This window comes from Peromyscus californicus, unplaced genomic scaffold (genome assembly GCF_007827085.1).
Source record: "Peromyscus californicus insignis strain IS unplaced genomic scaffold, ASM782708v3 Scaffold_8__1_contigs__length_139910024, whole genome shotgun sequence".
Taxonomy (NCBI): domain Eukaryota; kingdom Metazoa; phylum Chordata; class Mammalia; order Rodentia; family Cricetidae; genus Peromyscus; species Peromyscus californicus.
In genome coordinates this window covers 50,126,948-50,144,472 of record NW_026294606.1, presented here as the reverse complement: position 1 = coordinate 50,144,472, position 17,525 = coordinate 50,126,948, and the positions used below count along the sequence as shown (strand labels likewise).

Here is a 17,525-nt window from a genome sequence, read left to right as displayed (position 1 = left end):
AGCTTCCCTTACTAGAGGAGCTGTGGGCACCAGAACCTTCATTCATGTGAGTTCATGAGTTTTGTAACTGTGGTCATATTATCACCACCAGGAACAGGCATCACTTCATGAAAACAGTGCACCAGGCTGAGCAGATACAGTCAAGTCATCGTTTGTTTTCCCAGTGCCAAGCCTGTGTGATGTGAGCCTTGAATGGAGGAGGAAGGATTTTCAGAAGGATGACCAATTTTTCCTTCTCCAAAGAGGTGTGCGCTTTTCTTTGCTTTTACAGAATATTAAAAAATGAATGAACTGAGCACAGGAATGACAGGCACATACCCAAAGTGAATCACTACAAGAATTCTTAAAGTAGAGCTGGAGATGCGGTAGTACTATCAGAGGTCAGGAACCAGTGGAGTGTTCTAATATGTTTCTTGTTCAAAAGTCTTGTTGACATACTAGGTTCCACTAAAAACAAATAAATAAATAAATAGCCCACCCCTCTTTCTTCCCTTGTTCCTGCACTGCCCTTCAGAGTTTACAAAATTGTCTCTTTGAAGAGTAAAATGACAACACTATTTTTTTTTAATTTAGTCCCAGGGATGAAAATAACTTTTATGCCAAAAGACTTTTTAAATCTGTGATATTTTTCAAAGGAAGAGAAAATGACCTGGTGGACCTCCTGTTGGAAGGCCAGTGGCAGAGTCACTGGCTAGTCATAAGTCACTATTCCTGATGTGGCACAGATTGCCATGCACGTGATACAGTCATAAAGCCACAGTATGTTCATGATGGACACATCACAGTGGGATGGGCACACACATTCTAGGACTCCTTCATTCACACGGCAGTTGCAAACACTGGGCCCTTGAGGACCATTGTGTAAATGAAAGAAACACAAGAGAACAATTAAAACATTGTTATTTAAATCCTGTGGCCCCTTCATATCTTGTATATGAATAATTGTTCAACTTCACAGAAATAAGACAAAAAGAAAGGAACACAGCTGGGTTTATAAATGTTTAAACAAAGGAACAGGATGCAGGATAGACATTAAATAATCTACTTATAAAAAGACAATAAAAGGGAAAAATGAACAAAATAGTCACTACCGAGTATGTACACATAGGTAGCCTAGACAAAAAGCAAATAAACAAACAGCCGCCTGCTTTTCATAGTTACCACGCTCATGAGTGATGACTGAGGAAAGGAAGGTGGTACATGACAGTAGTTGAAAGAAAAGAAAATGGAAAAGAGAAAGAAGTTGAAAGTAGGGTTTTCATTTACTACAGTAAGGAAATAGAATAGGAAAGTGATTTATTAATCCAGGTAATTTGTGTGTGATACAAAAAATAATGCAGAGACAAAACCAACCTCTTCATGAGAGGCGTACATAACTGTTACACCCAGGTGGCCACCTTCATGGCCTCACTGTCATGGCCTCACTATCATGGACTTTCTGACTGGGAACTAAAACCCTGCACTTCTAATCCACATTTGGCTGACCCAGGAAGAAACACCCTGTGTGTCTATCTTCCTTTTGTTGGAAATGATTGATTTTATTTTCTTTTGTCACTTCCTGTTCTATGTATGGGGTCTTGTGTGTGTGTGTGTGTGTGTGTGTGTGTGTGTGTGTGTGTGTGTGTGTGTGTGTGTGTGTGTGTTTGTATATGTGCATGAGTACAAATGTATGTGGAAGCCTGAGGTTGATGTTGGAAATCATACCTCCACTTATTCACAGAATCAAGATCTCTCCGTCAAACCCAGGCATCACCTATATGACTTGTCTTGCTAGCCAGCTTGCTCTGGGTAGCCCCTGTCTCCCCCTTTGGAGGACAGAATTACAGGTTTGCCACCATGCTCACCCAGTATTTGTGTGGGTTCTGAGGGATCAAACTCTAGTCCTTACACTTGTGAGGCAAACACTTTAACCACTGAGCCATCTCCCCAGTCCCTGACATGGATATAAACAGAGTATGAGATTGAAAAACTGGATCTCATTCAGGGGCTGAAACATTCTATAAGTGCAGGGGGAACTAAATTAACTTCAAATTCTAACCCGGGGAGTTAGGCAGAAGATTCATTTACTTTTTGGCATTGTACATCTAAAAAAACACCCAGAATGCTGAGATGCTTGAGGTAGGCAGGAAAGTGCCCTGAGGTTTCTAATGTCCCTCATTTCTCTCATGGGGCCCCGGGGCAAGAAAGTATCAGAAGGTTTAGAATGGTGCTGGTGACCCTTTTGACAGGAGGAAATGATTAAAGGACCTGATGGCTTGAAGGTGATGGCTGGACCTACTTATGAAAACATCACAAATTAAATAACATAGAAACCACATGGGCCTAGCAGGGTCACAATATGTCTCAGTAACAAAAGATAGGAGATAGTAAGAAAGAAATGGATCTTTTTGCTACTAGTAAGAACAAAAATACACAGACATAAAAGGATTAGTTCATTCAACAATATTTCAGAATGGCCAGGAAAAGCTACAAATGACAGATGGCACAACATTTACTTTTTGAAATAAAATTAATCCAAGGAAGGATGCAATGTTCCAAAACCTAATATGGCACCTGCCACTGTGCTGAGTCTAAGTCAGACCAAGCAAACAGAAGCAGAAAAACAGGCAGGGCCCCACAGACACTAAAATGGTTTTAAAATCAGACATAAAAGAATCAAAAGAGATTGAAACAAAAAAGTTGATAATTTTTCTTAATAAATATTCCTAAAATGAACAGGGTACCACTGATGACTTCTGCTTTCAGGGCATTATTACATGGCCATCTTTCTATTGATAGAAACATTCTTAGATGGCATGAGCTCTGGGAAATGTCTAAATAAAGTAGTTACAACTATTTAAATATAAAAAAAAAACTCCGATTTTTTTAATCAAACAAGATCTGGACATGAAAAGATGAGAGAAGGGTAAGTATACCAAAGAGGAAAGGATAGGGAGAGAGAGAAACTGAAGGAGAAGAATGGGTGGTTGTCCTAAGGAGGAAGAAAATGAGCCTGCAGCTTGCTAAAATGGCCAAAGAAAGTGAAATATTATCTCTTCTTGCATATACTTTGATTTTGCTGATAAATCTCCAACAAGGGTTTTTATCTCTTTTTAGTCTTTTATCTCTTTGTGACTACCCAACTATGAGAAAGGGCATTGACAGTAGTGTCAGGATTAATGTGGAATATAGGTTTCAGAGGTAAACTTTCAAATGAGCTCCTAAGCATGTTAGCTATTTAAAAGTAGCTCTGACTCTCCCTTCTTGAAAATGTAGTTGCAAATGAACATATCTCTGGAAGAGCAGGGACAAGGGCCTTTCCATTGAAGTGATCAATACCTGATCCTTCTTCAGTCACCATCCCAAGTCCTTCAGCTTTGTTTTGCCTCTCAAAGGCATTCAGGTCGAGGACACTACAATAAAAAGAAAGAAGACATTCACAGGACAAACAGGTCATTTTCTTTGTTCAGGGAGGCAAATGCCTACACACTAAAATGCCTTCAAATGTGCACTAAATGGTAGTATTTGCTGAAAACATTTCCCAATCCACTGCATTCCATTCTCATTTTCCTAGAGGCAGACCAGCCAACCTCTCTCCAGGGCCCACAATGAATGATCTATGGGAAAGTCAAGTACAAGGTTCATAGATTTCATCTCAGAGAGAATATTACTGTTAACAAATGTGCAGAAATACAATGGTTGTGTTTCTGCAACTGGAACTGCTTGCATTAAACTTGTATCAAGCTTGTCAATCAAATGTTCCCTGAACGATTCTAAACAATGTAAAAAACGGAAAATGACTATTGCAATGAGATAATTAGAGATCACTATGAAAACAAAATGAGAAATGCCCCCATTAAAATGGCCTTCAAAGTTCCCAAATAACACTCAACAGAATTTTCTGTTTTACCTTGTCTTAAAACAAAACAAAACTGTAAGGCTTATTTTCAAGTACAGAGAATGTACTTCATTCTCAAAGGTCCCTATTTAAGCCCACAGACTCCGAAAACACCTACTAAAGTGTTACTTAAGACATTACTAACACTCTACAAACAAGACAGGCAACAAGACACCACCTACCAACTCCTTGTTCATGAAACATGCTTGTTTGTCTAATAACTGTTGTGCAATACCAAACAAATACTTTGAATCATGCCACTGTGTAAAGCAGGACCACCTACATATCCTACATATCCTCACCTACAAGACTGCATGAGGCCCGCCAAGCTCTGGAAGAAGCCTACATCCTTCTTCTCCTTCAGGTAGTCCAGCATCTTCTACAGAAACAGAGAAAACACATGGTTGCTGAGCACAAATGTGCTGTTAGCTTTTAAAGTAAAGAAACATACAGAGACTCATCACTGTTTGAAATCTTGAGAATATGTGACTTTTGGACACTCAGCCTTCAATGAGACATCTCTATCACCCCATCAGGGAATATCACAAAAGAAGGGGCAGAGAGAATGCAAGAGCCATGGGAATGGGTGGAGTATGCGGAACATCATCTCCTGGATGTGATATGGTCTTACACTCTGGCTCTCAGCTGCTATGGTTACTTGCACAAGCCCTGCACAAAATTGGGACAGTCAACATTCCATCATGGAGGGGACTAGAGGCCCTTCCTTCTGTAAGGATCTTTAGGTAGTTAATGGTAGCTGGATAATGGCAAGTCATTTTCTTCGGTGGTGCAAGTACTGGCAAGTTGCCTGTGCTCCTGTGAGTAACTAAACCCTAATTAACTCACTGAGCCATCAAAAGAAAAATATAAGAAAGCAGAAGAGGAACTAGGTGGGAAAAGGAAGGGGAACAGTGGGAATGGGAGGGGGACAAGAGAGGGTAACAGGGCTGAATAGGATCAAAATATATGTGTGTGTGTGCAAATGTCATAACAAAAGCCACCATCATGTAAAAAAACACGTGCTCATAAAGTTTGTATAAATAAATAATCAAGTTATGCTGTCTATTCTCAAACAAATGCTTAAAAGAAGTCTATGCACACAAATACTACTATTGCTGTCTTTCCCATGACGTAACAATAACCATTGGGAGTGAGGCTGATGCACACTGGCAGGTGTGGCTGTAGCTAAACATGAGCAACCATAAGCACCCTGTTGGGAGAGTGACACTGGTAATTCATTCCTGCCACTGCCTAAGTATTTAGACATTCAGATTTCGAGCACACATAAACCTGAAGGTTCATGTGGACACTGTGCACAGGGTTCCAGCCAAAGGTCGGTTCTATAAGCAGCATCAGCAACAGAGAGCTGGAGGAGGAACCTTGTGCTGATGTGGCAGAGCCACAGTTTTTACCATCTCAGTCGCAGATTCTGAAGTAAAGCAGAAACCAGTGACCCATTCAGCAATTCTTCTCTATTCTCAAAGGGGATGTTCAGAGTCCGTAATCAATATTTTTGGTTAATCATGAATTCAAAACATGCTAAGGCAGTGGCTAGATCTGTCTGGTCAGTTGCTTGCTACACAGCATCACAAAACAGCTATCCCTAATAAGGATATTATGTTTGAGGAGTTTCACATAAAAAGTATGCATCTCCCTCTATACATGATGGTTCGTTCCATTTTGGATTTAAAAAAAAAAAAACTTTATGATGCTGCAATAGGGATATGCATTACATAGAATGTACACCTTGAATTTGAGATATTTTTTATAATTTAATTTAATTTTACATATCAGCCACAGATTCCCCTGTCCTCCCTCCTCCTGCCCCCCCCCTCCAGCCCACCCCCCCCCCAGCCCACTCCCCCATTCCCATCTCCTCCAGGGCAAGGACTCTCCTGGGGATTCAGCTCAGCCTGGTAGATTCAGTCAAGGCAGGTCCAGTCCCCTCCTCCCTTCACCCAGGCTGAGCAGTGTCCCTGCATAGGCCCCAGGTTCCAAACAACCAGCTCATGCACTAAGGACAGGTCCTGGTCCCACTGCATTCTTTTCCTAGCATGGCTATGTGCAGTGTGATAATCTCACACAAAGCTAGGGGGCATCAGAGAACTATGGTTCTGCCTTCAAAGGACTGGGACCAGAGGGCAAATAGCTCAGCCTCTAACTACATACTGTGTATGGAGCTATGCCATCTCATAGGACTGGGATAGTTAATAATGCCATTTCAACACATGGTTTCAACCTGTGATGAATTTATCGGACAAAACCCCACTTCTAGTTGGGAAGCATCTGTATACATGAGATAATGGGCACACTCAAGGGTTAGGGGAAGGTACTGCTTTGCTACTTAAAAGTCAAGGGGACCATGTGGAGGAAAGGAAGACCTTGAGTGGGAAGGGGATAAGAGGGACCAATGAGAGGGCAAACACTGTCATAGAACATGAGGTATTTGAATAAAAATGTCCATATGAAACATAGCACTTCATACAAGGGCTATGTGCTAATGAAGTTTTTAAGGCAAACAGAAAATCATATCGTGTGGCTTGCTCAATGTTAGTTACCTGCTGTACTGTGGAGTTCCCACCATTTAAAATAGCAATGCCCAGTTTCAAAGTAGCAGCCACCATTGGTCCAGTTTCACCTTTTTAAAGACATAGAAACAATAGAATTCCATTTCTTTCATGATGTTAACTTATATTATCTCAAAAACAAACAAGAAACCACAACACACTTTTAAAGTCCTTATTACCCCATATAAGTCTCTGTTATGGAAAGGGGGCCAACTGATGTATGTAACAAAAAGCATGAATGTAATCAAACCACACCAACCTTCCACTGCTAATATTTTAATTATATTCTGTGTAATGTATTCAAGAATGGGAACTACATGAAGATATAGGAAAGAATGAGAAGAAAACTTGACTCTGAAATACTGACTGGAAGTACTAAGGTTCAAGCTTATATATATATATATATATATACACATACATATATAAAATCTATATTAATATCGTAATATATCCATATTAAGATAATATTTAAATGAATACGAGCTACTTAGAGCTCCCCTGAAGGAAAATGTCTTGTCCTCCTTCAAAAGTATTATATTTTAACTTTTGTCATTTTCATTAATTACTTTTAATATATTAATATACTCTTTTTATGTATATTTTCAGTTTTAAGCTAACTGGATAATGACAAAAAACTAGTTATCTATCATTGGTTGTATCTTGTTTCTATATTATTAACCTCTACTTGGGGCAATAGGTTTTAATAACATATACATTACTTAAAAAAACACGACTTTTTTTCCATCTTTCACCTTACATTTTCTATTTGAGTACAAGTAACGTTAAAAGTGTTTCTCTCGTGTCCTTTACTGCATTCAGTTCTTCCTCAACATTTACTTTTCATTCTTTCTTGTTCTCTTTTCTACATGTCACACTGTTTTCACATGTACATTTGTTTATATATAATATACAAAATAAAATCTTTAATCTATAAAATTAGCTACATGCTGTATATGAGAGAGAACATGTAGACTTTTTTCTGAGATCACGTGACGTCATTTAATATTCTACACTCTAAGTCCACCCATGGATGTGAGTTATGAAAGAGGATATGAAACTATTTGTTCCTCTAGTTCTAACTCCATTGTGGATTTTTTACTTTTTGGTGGTAGATAAGTGCATAAAATATATCTGATATTGAAAGAATAAAAGTGTGAAGCTCCACACCTCTGTTCTAAGTGAATATTCTAACTATACAGAAGTTCACTGAGTTATATATTGTGTCTGGTTAATTTTATTATGTGATTTAATTTAGCAATTTTTAATAATATTTAGAAATTTAAAAAATGTTTTCACAAAAATGTTACTAACGTGGGAAAATAATCTTGAAATAACTGGTTAATGAGGTGTACAATCTTTTATTAATTTTAAATGATTCATTTAAGATGTCTAAACATTTCTATCAAAATTCAGCAAATTATGGCCCAAGGACCAAGTATAGCCTCTATCTGCACCGTAAATAAATTTTTATTAGAACACAGACTTTGTGTTCAGTATAGTATCTAGAAAATGGAGCCCCCCCTAGTGGAGGTGGGCAGGAATGAACCTCATTCTTGCTGGCTCTGAGTGGCGCTCCTTGTGGGACATGAATAAACCTCATCTTTGCTGGTGCTGAATGGTGACCCTAGGGGACAGCAACAAACCTTACCTTTGCTGGCACTGATTGTCTGAAGCACCATCTCTGCTGCCCCACGGTCATGCAGTCTGGCTTGCTGGTAGAGAAGTTTCTGCTTCTCCATTTCTTTTTCCTGAACACAAATCCCAACCATTTATGTAGTGGCTATCAGACATCACAACAGTTCTCTACAGACCACATTTCTAGTTATCTCTTCATGTATGGGCTCTATGACAACATTATGGACCATTTCAACACCAACAATGTCATCAAACAGATAGGCACATATTCAACTCATGGTTTGGTTTTGTTTGTTTTTTTTTCCCTTGATATTTTTCCCGATATACTTTTAGTATTGGTTTATCAGGATGCATTTTTTTCTCAATTTTAATTGGTTGATCAGTCCAAAGCCTGTTTCACACTTCATCTTTGAAACTTGCACGTTCCGATTGATACATCTGTGCATAGAGTTGGTCATGTATTTTTGGTAATCTCCTAGGTCATGGCCATAACTTGATACTGCTCAGCAAATGGCTCGAGTTGCAAGTTACCAGTGAATCACAGAAAAACAAAAACAAAAAGAACATTAACTTAGACGTCTCGGAGTTTAAGCAAAATTGAAAGCTGATATGGATAAAAAAGGTAGGCTTCAACTGAGTCGTGGGTTTATGATACAGATCACCCCAATTGCCCCCCAAAGAATAAGAGAAGCAATGTGCCTTTATATTTTGTATTCTCAGGAGGTAACAAAAGAGACTGCATGGTGCCGCTAGAGCAATGGCTGGTGTTTGTTCTTTTCCACTTAAGCTACCGCTGTGAACATAAAGAAGGAAATCAAGAGGAAAATATAAAGGCACAGCAAGTTCAAGGCTGCTATGATCATTCACTTGAGCAATCCAGTTCGCTGGAGAATTGAGACGGAACTAAGCAGTATAAGTTGCAGAGTGCAAGTTGCATAGAGCCCTGTGACAGCGCGTCCATCGAATGGCGTGGTAGAGAAGCTTAGTCAATGGGACATGAAACGCTCAATTAGTATCATGTCCGTTAACACAACGGCCAAAACATAAGTGACCTAGGGCAGTAGGCACCGCAGCAGTAGCCAGGATGACAACTGTGCCGCCGTCAACTTTCCATCCAGAGTACGGAAAATAGACATTGAAAGATGGAAGAGGTTTAAAAAATGAAGGCTTGCTCATTACAGAGTATGAGAAAGAAAGTGAACTAAAAGGAGGGGGGCAGGGGAGAAATGGGTTCAAACAAATGAAAAAAAAAAGAAAGAAAGAAAGAAAAAGAAAAGAAACCTTCAAATCAAAAGCAACCAACACAGACATTTATGCTGTTACCAGAGAGTTCTCGCCGAGGCTGGCAAATTTGTTTCTTAAATCTTTGATAATATCGTGCTGCAAAAACAAAATTGATCAGGTGTTTTTGTTGGTTTTTTTCCATACTTTAGTTAAGAGTTCCTGTGATAAAATTTTTTTTTCCTTAAATTATGTGATAGGCCTAAATGGAAGCAGAGAAAGAAAAATAAAAGAGGCCGCTGTGCTTCGTCTGTAGCCATGCTAACGTTAGCCTGAAAGGGTTGCCTTCATGTTTAAACCTCTTCCTGAGAAATCAAAAACAACAGAAACGAAACCACACAGACACACAAAACCATACTGTCATTACAACACAGGTGTGAGAAAACAGAAAAAAAAAGACCCCTTTGTCTGCTCTCCATTCGTGGTTTAAAATTCATGATCAACAACTGATTCTTCCTTTTGGACCCAATACTCTTTTACTTTCCATCTGTCGCCAGAGCTGAAAACAGAACCTGTATTTAAGGTAAGCCTAACCAACTCCATCTCCAAAAAGACTCTCGGGAAGACAAAGACAAGAAGTTCCACTCTGCGGAACTGTCCCCTACCACTTTTCACTAACCAAAAAGGCCAAGAGGTTGGGGAAAAAAAACCATCCATCTACCAAAAGCACAAAGATAATCTCCAGAAAGCCATGAAGAGGAACAAGGGCAGTGAGACAAGTACCAACGAAAATAAAAGCAACCATCCGCTGTTTGTGCTCCCAAAGTGGGTGGATTGGCTCAGAGACCTGCTCAGACACCTCCTAATCAAGCTCCCACTGTTATCTTTATCACTGAAATCACACTGGATACTTGAGCTCAGGGAAACCAGGAAGTTGACGGGACAGCAAATCCCCTTCTCTTATAAACACAACCCCTAGACAAAGACCATTTTCATTTTTCATATCTGACAACTAAATTTCAATAGTGATGAATATTTCTGGAAGAAACGGAAAATATTGGAAAACAACTGGGCAACTGAGAATACCGATAAAGAAGCAAAACAAACACACAAAACCAAAACCAACCAACAGCAACAACAAACAAAGGCTCCTGCTTCACGAAGAAAGGTGGCAAATTTTCTCTTGGTTCCACTGAGCTGGGGGCTTGCTCTTCTGATCTGTGTAGGATTATGTTTTTTTTTCTGGTACATTGTCCTTGGGAACTTCGTCCAGGTGTATCATTTTAATTTCTCATTGAGATATTTTGTCATGCCATAAAATAAATAAAATTAGAAAACTAAGACAGAAAGATGGATTACATGCAAAGAAATTATTTTTCCTTCAAACTGCATGTGAGCTTTCCTAAGAAAGTTGCAAATTTGAAAAGTATTTTTTATTTATCCTTCCTTCCTTCCTTCCTTCCTTCCTTCCTTCCTTCCTTCCTTTCTTCCTCTGTCTCTCTGTCTCTCTATCTGTCTGTCTCTGTCTCTCTCTCTTTCACTCTTTCTGATAGTATTCTGACATATAGCACAGTCATCCCAGGAACTTGAGATCCTCCTCCCTGCATTCACGAAAGCCGTGGAATCCAGGTGTGCTCCATCATGTCCAGCATTTGAGGTAGGCTTTTGAAAAGTCTCTTACTGGGGACACAGAATCTTAGGTTCCCTGCCCCTTGCAGATTACATTTCCTTCCCTACGGCTCTTACAGAAACACCATTGCAGCTTTGTCTTTAGTTATTCCCTGGTGACAAAGGACGAGAGAACAAAGGCAGCACCACGGCCTGCATGCTCCTTGAGACAAAACATTCTGATTGCCAAAATTATCAGCTTTCTGCTGTTCTAACCAAACTGGTGTCTTTTCAAAATCCATTAGGGTCATGAACCAGACCCCTGATCCAATTGCACACCTTGATGGAAATACAGGATGTCAGGAATGTTTCCTTCTTGTGTAATCGCAGCTCCTGACAACGTGACTCATCTTCTTTAAGAGACCCTCAAGCTTCTGTGCTGGTGGGAAAACAAAAGCTTCTGAAGAGGAAATAAAGATATACACAGTTCTTCGATGATTTTTCCTTAGCTGAGAATTGAAATAATAATGAACTTCAACTGTTCCTTGATCCTTGAGGGAGAAAGTAGCACATCCCAAAAATGAAGATGAGAGGGTAGTTTAACCTGAAGACAGCAAAGAAGAGCAGACTGCTAAAAAAGCATTTTCTCAGTGGCCTGGACATGGGGGTAGCAGAGGCCACACCTAACCAATCTGCAGCCCATGAATCAAAACAAAGAACTCAGTTCCGTTGATTTTTTTCCTCTGTATTTCCAAGATTCCAATAAGGTCTTCATGCATTCCTCTTTAAATAGGATGAAAAAACTGATGTAATCGAAACAAAGAGAAGTTTCCAGAAACCGAATTCTTCTTAAAAATGTCTCTCATCATTTAGTAATGTTTCAACATTTAGTCATGCTCCAACTGCAAATATCCTTTGGTATCTTAAAATAAAAGGTGAGGTGGAGTGTTTCACAATTACTAACAACTAAAAGAAAAAATGAAAGCTGGGAAATCAGTTGGACAAAGCAGGTGACAAAGACAAGGGGTTGAAGAGCAGAGAGGTACATTGGTTTATAATGCAAACGAGCCAAATTAGAGTAAAGAAAACCACCACCATAAGTGAGAGTCTTGTGCTATTCTGCAGCTAATTGTGTTGTGTTCCAGCTTTAGATTGGTCTTTTTATAGAGCTAATTTATGGTTATTTAAGAACAAAAAGCACTGAAAAGAATATAACTTTACTTATTGATATATGCTTTCCAATTTCTTAACAAAAATAACTCATATAGTGTTTACCAGTAGAAGGCCATATGAGGATGGGAGCCTGTTGTAACCATAAAACCAGCAAATACTTAGCATATTATACTGGATGTATAGGAATTTGGAAGTGTTCCAGAAAATCTGAATGAATACCAGACAGGTTTAGACAGTGTGACACCATAGTACCATGTAGGTGTGATCATAACTTGAAATATTGCAAGTGATATCTTCTAGTTTGAAAGATAAGCAACATTGTGGAAGTATATTTAGTTCCTTTTAGCACAAGGCCAAATGGGACTTCAGAATTATATTAATACAAATAAATCATAATTATCAGATGGTACACTTTAGTTTGTTTAATATTCTCTTTCTACCTTTTATTCTCTTTATGACTAAACTTTCAAACACTGCAGCAATTTCACAAAATCCTACCTCTCTACAGGATGGACATAATTTCTATGGCTCTCCAATAAAAACAGAAAAGAAAAAATATGTTATGATTCAAAGCATGTTTTGCTGAAATAAAAGGTTAATGAAAGTCTCACTAACACAGCCAGACAAGAGAAACACTGAGCCAGAAGTGAATGTTCCAGCCAGTGTGCTGGAGGCTCTGAGGGCAAGATTTATTACACAGTGTGTTCTCACTGTTGACTTCTTCCAATATCATTTCTATCTAGATTTGGGGGTGAATAATGTTCCCCCTTGATTCAGCATTTTAAAAGCCAATTTAGAACAAATGTTAATACAACCAGTTCAGTTGAAATATTTTCTGGCAGGTCTAGCCAGTAGAAATTATTCTCTATCACAAAAAGCTCCATTAATGGACCATTAAAAACTAGGGAAAGACAATTCTAAAGTCAAGACCAAATCGACAAGATTTAGCCAACGTGGCTTACTCTGAGCACAAAACTGATTTAAAACTACCTTCATCTCCTACTTGCTTTTGTTTAAAATGTCTTGAGTACAGAAAGAAAATACCATACAATCCTTTCTCTACTGACCAAGCCTGACAAAAAGAGAAAATGTTGACCACTAGGAATATAAAGCCATGGTTAGATCATGTGATGGTTCATCTCCACTGTCAACTTAACAGGATTTAGAATGACCTAGAAGACAAGCCAAAGGCTTATGTGTCTATGGGAAGTTTACCAAAGGGTTTAACTGAAAAGGGAACTACATTCACACCCTGAATGTAAACAGCACCATCCATGGGTGGGGGTCTCAAACTAAATAAAAAGAAGAAAATGAGCTGAGCATCAGCATTTATCTCTTTCTGCTTCCTGAGTGCAGATGCAATGTGACCAGCAGCCTTGTGACCATGCCTCTATGCCTGACCCTTGTGACAGATTGTGCCCTTCAATTGTGAGACAAAGTAAACCCTTCCTTCCACAAGTTGCTCTTGTCAGAGCTATGAGAAAAAAAAAAACCCTAATATAGTTCATGAAGGTATGGGATGCCATATTAATTTGTGGGAGATAGGGAGTTAAAAATACCTTTCAGCATTGAATGACCCACAACTCATCATTTGATTTTTTTTTTTTAGACACCATAACTCTATAACTTGAGTTTCCATGGTTCTCAGTTCTCAAGTCTGGTTCTTAATTCTAAACTAGACTAATTCTGGACAAATGGCTGTTCTTAATGCAGCTCCCAGTGCCTAATTGAGGGGTATCTCTTTAGCTTAGAGCAGGAATTTTCTACAGGTTACCTTAGGGATGCACATGCTTCTTCCATCCTTGCATACACTTACTATCTATCCTCAGATGGCACATCATAATTTCCTTGACAGAATTATTGAGAACATTTTTCATTATGTCACAACTTGTCCTCAGGGAATAAATTCTATTGTAACATTAAATTAAAAAAATCCGTTTCTCTCAAAGAAGACTTTTTGCTTATTGATCTAATTAACAAGTATTGTGATTTCAAGTTGGCTCACAGAAAGCTTTGAGTCAAATGTGCTGATAGTCACCACACACTGGCAAGATTCTGGCATGGGTTTAGTGTGTGGATTAAATTTATTGTTGGGATTCTTTCCTCTGTGGTGTGCAATACTTTATCTCTCTGTCTTGCTGCATTACATACAGTTACATGATATTCTAAGTATCAAATGAGGAAAGACAAGGATACATGTTCTTTCTTATTTACTCTACATAACTTGGTTAAGGATAAGCTTCTTCCAGTATTATTTTTTAAAAGCTTAGACATGAAGTCAAATTACTGTAATATGAAAAACAATATGAAAACATTCTAACTTTAAGTACATGTCCTCTACACAGTGTGGAAGGGTCCCATATTTATGTACATGATTTATATAAAATGTAAAGAACTGTGTTTCCCAGTTTCTCTTACAAGGGTTAGCATCCCACATCCTCCTAATAACTCCACTCTCAAAACCTTGGACTTGATTCTGAGCCCTAAAGGCTCTGTAAGTGACTGTGACTATAAAATCTGGATGCTACCACTGCAAGCCTACACCAAGGAAACTCCTTCATGATAGAGATGGTCAGGCCTCAGAGCTAGGCTCTGGAAAAGCTGGGGCAAACATGGATCTGGCTTTTTTGGGGTTGGCTGTAAGACCCAGTGAATACCAGGAGGCAAGGAGAAATGAACTTCTCTTACCAAAACAACATTGGAGACACTCATCTTTTTTCCCATCCTACAGGAGCCACTGACCCATATGACCCATGGTCTCTTTGGAGGCACCCCACCACTAAACAGCAATGACACTGTTCAGTAGCTATGGTTACTTCTTGTATTTCCTTTCTTCCTTCTATCATTTCTCCCTTTCTCTAACTCTTACTTCCCTGGAACTGTAAAACTCTCAATCCAAATGACATGTTAGCACACAAGCTTATGGTTTCTGTTTACCAGGAAACCTGAGCTAGCAACACACTGAATGGGATCACCAGGTTGATAAATATAAATGAATTTGACAGACTGCATTAGTGTTCCATCAAACTCCTCAGTCCCTGGCTCTCTAAGATTCATTTGTGATGCTTTAGTCTGTATTCTAGATGTGTGAGGCTTCCATGGTGGGAGTTAAAGATTTCCAGTTTTCTTGATAAAGGAATTGCTAGATCAACATTTTATAATCACAATTCTGTGTCTGACTCTTAGATATTTCATAGTTCTTATTTCTAAATAAACCAAATCAGAGTTCAAATTATGTAGTTACTTGGGGCAGAACATCTTGTATCCAATTCAGTTTTTCAAAACTATGAAAAAATGGAGTTCTTCAAAATTAAACCTTTAGGGTGTCCTAGCATATGTTATATTATCACTGGGAGATGCTATCTATTATCGGGCCATTAGACAGTTTGGCTCTAAACTGATTCCTCCAGCCTTTGTGTTATGGTTTGAACCATGAGATGGGTACTGGTATGGGCATTGATTCACAAAAGGCATATCTTTAGCTACATCTGAGGCACATCCAGAGAAAAACATGCAAAACTCCCTAAACCCTTACCAGAATTCCAGCTCAGCCACAGGTAAATTTTACTTAAGACTCAAGAAATTGTTCTGAATCTAAACTACAAAAAAATAATAATAGGGCCTCAGTGATACCTGAGAAAATTTATATCTGAATTGGAACTCAGAAAGAAAGAGAAAAAGGGATGCAACTTATTTATCATGTGAGAAAGGCAGTCAGAAGAGAAGTCCATGTTCTGCCCTTCTCACTTACCATTCCACTTTCACTAACTTAGATTTTCAGTGGGTTATAAAACTGTATTTTAGAACCTTAATATTTCACAAAAGTGTGCTTAGTGAATTATATTTTCAAATGAAGATTTTATTTTTAATCATGTGCACATGGATGATATGCTCATGGAGAACAGAAGAGGGCATTGGATACCCTGTATCTGAAGTTACAAGTGGTCATGAACTGCCCTGTGTGGATGCTGGGAACCTAACTTGGGTTCTCTGCAGTAAGAGGAGCAGTATGCCCTCTTAACCAATGAGCCAGATCTCAAGCCAAGGTTATTTTAAAGTCATATCCTCAATTGCTTGCTTGATGGGAGCAACAGAGCAGCCAGCCATCTGAATAATGTTTCCACGGAGTTTGATAAATCTGAAAGGTAAATAAAGCATTCGACTACAATAGTTGACTTGCTGAGTACCTGAAAAAATACTTCTACTTTCTAACATTTAATTATTTTTTATTATTTTAATATTGAAGTATCCACAGATCTAAAAAAGAATAATTAAGTTTGCTATTGTGGTATTAAATGGGCAAAGCCAACAGATTTGTGCTATACTATAAAGGAAGTAGGGAACTGACAGTTAAACTAGATAGTTAAACCAGTTGAGCTTCAGCAGGATCACACCAATAAGACACACAGGTGATGAAAAGAAGAGAACTAGGGGACACTTTGGTTCCCATTTGCTATTTTCTGTGATTTTTAAATTTTTTTTATAGCCATTGGGAAATTTTCTTGTAACACCACATTTCTTAGCATAGCTATTTCTGTACTTTTCTTGATGTCTTTGCTAAATATGCTACAAAGAACTTGAGTAGAAACTATGGCCAGTTTTAACAACCCACCAGGGAGACTGGGATAAAATTCATATATCAATTTTTTTGTTCTTTCCAAGCTTATGTGGCATAATTTATTCTATGAGTTATTGAAACTGGCAAATACTATTTCAGTCACTATGACTTACAAGAAAAATTCTGCAATTAGATTACACAGAAATTCTGTCAACCAACCAGACATCTCCATGTAAACAGTCTGATGGATCACTAAATGGATAAGGAAAAGTAATCACTCAGTTGTCTATTTAAGCTTCCCCCCCCCCCCCCCCCCCCCCCGTTTTTGGTAGCCTCACACATTCAACCTCAGAGTAAATGGTGTTCATAAGTGATGGGTTGTATATAACTTGTTTTTAAACTCTGAAAAATGTGATAACACTTACTCGTATAGCATGCATTTTGCAAAGAATAGCAAGTTACTGAATTAAGCATATATCTCCCAAATCACATAAATATCATAAAACTACTAGTATGGAATTGAAAATCCTCAAACATAGCCTACTGTTTTACTTATGAGTGTGTGGCAACTTCTAAGAGCTTTAGAATTTTGTCTTGGGCTGAGCAATGCTGAGGGATGGTCTGTATGTCAAGTGTGTTGCTGATTGGTCAGTAAATAAATCACTGATTGGCCAGTGATTAGGCAGGAAGTATAGGCGGGACAAGGAGGAGAATAAAGCTTGGAAGTGGAAGGCTGAGTCAGAGAGACACTGCCAGCCGCCAAGATGACAAACAGCATGTGAAGATGCCGGTAAGCCAGGAGCCATGTGGCAAGGTATAGATGAATAGAAATGGATTAATTTAAGCTATAAGAACAGTTAGCAAGAAGCCTGCCATGGTCATACAG

The 17,525-nt window shown here is 38.6% G+C and overlaps 1 protein-coding gene across 1 annotated transcript in view; it reads right to left on the bottom strand.

The window, feature by feature from the left end:
- Ryr2 (ryanodine receptor 2) overlaps positions 1-17,525 on the bottom strand; it is a 594,119-nt gene that overhangs the window by 63,848 nt on the left and 512,746 nt on the right. Inside the window, 5 exon segments of the mRNA XM_052728780.1 lie at positions 3,319-3,392; positions 4,180-4,256; positions 6,436-6,515; positions 8,093-8,192; positions 9,403-9,459. Of these exon segments, the coding sequence (XP_052584740.1) occupies positions 3,319-3,392; positions 4,180-4,256; positions 6,436-6,515; positions 8,093-8,192; positions 9,403-9,459 (388 nt within the window).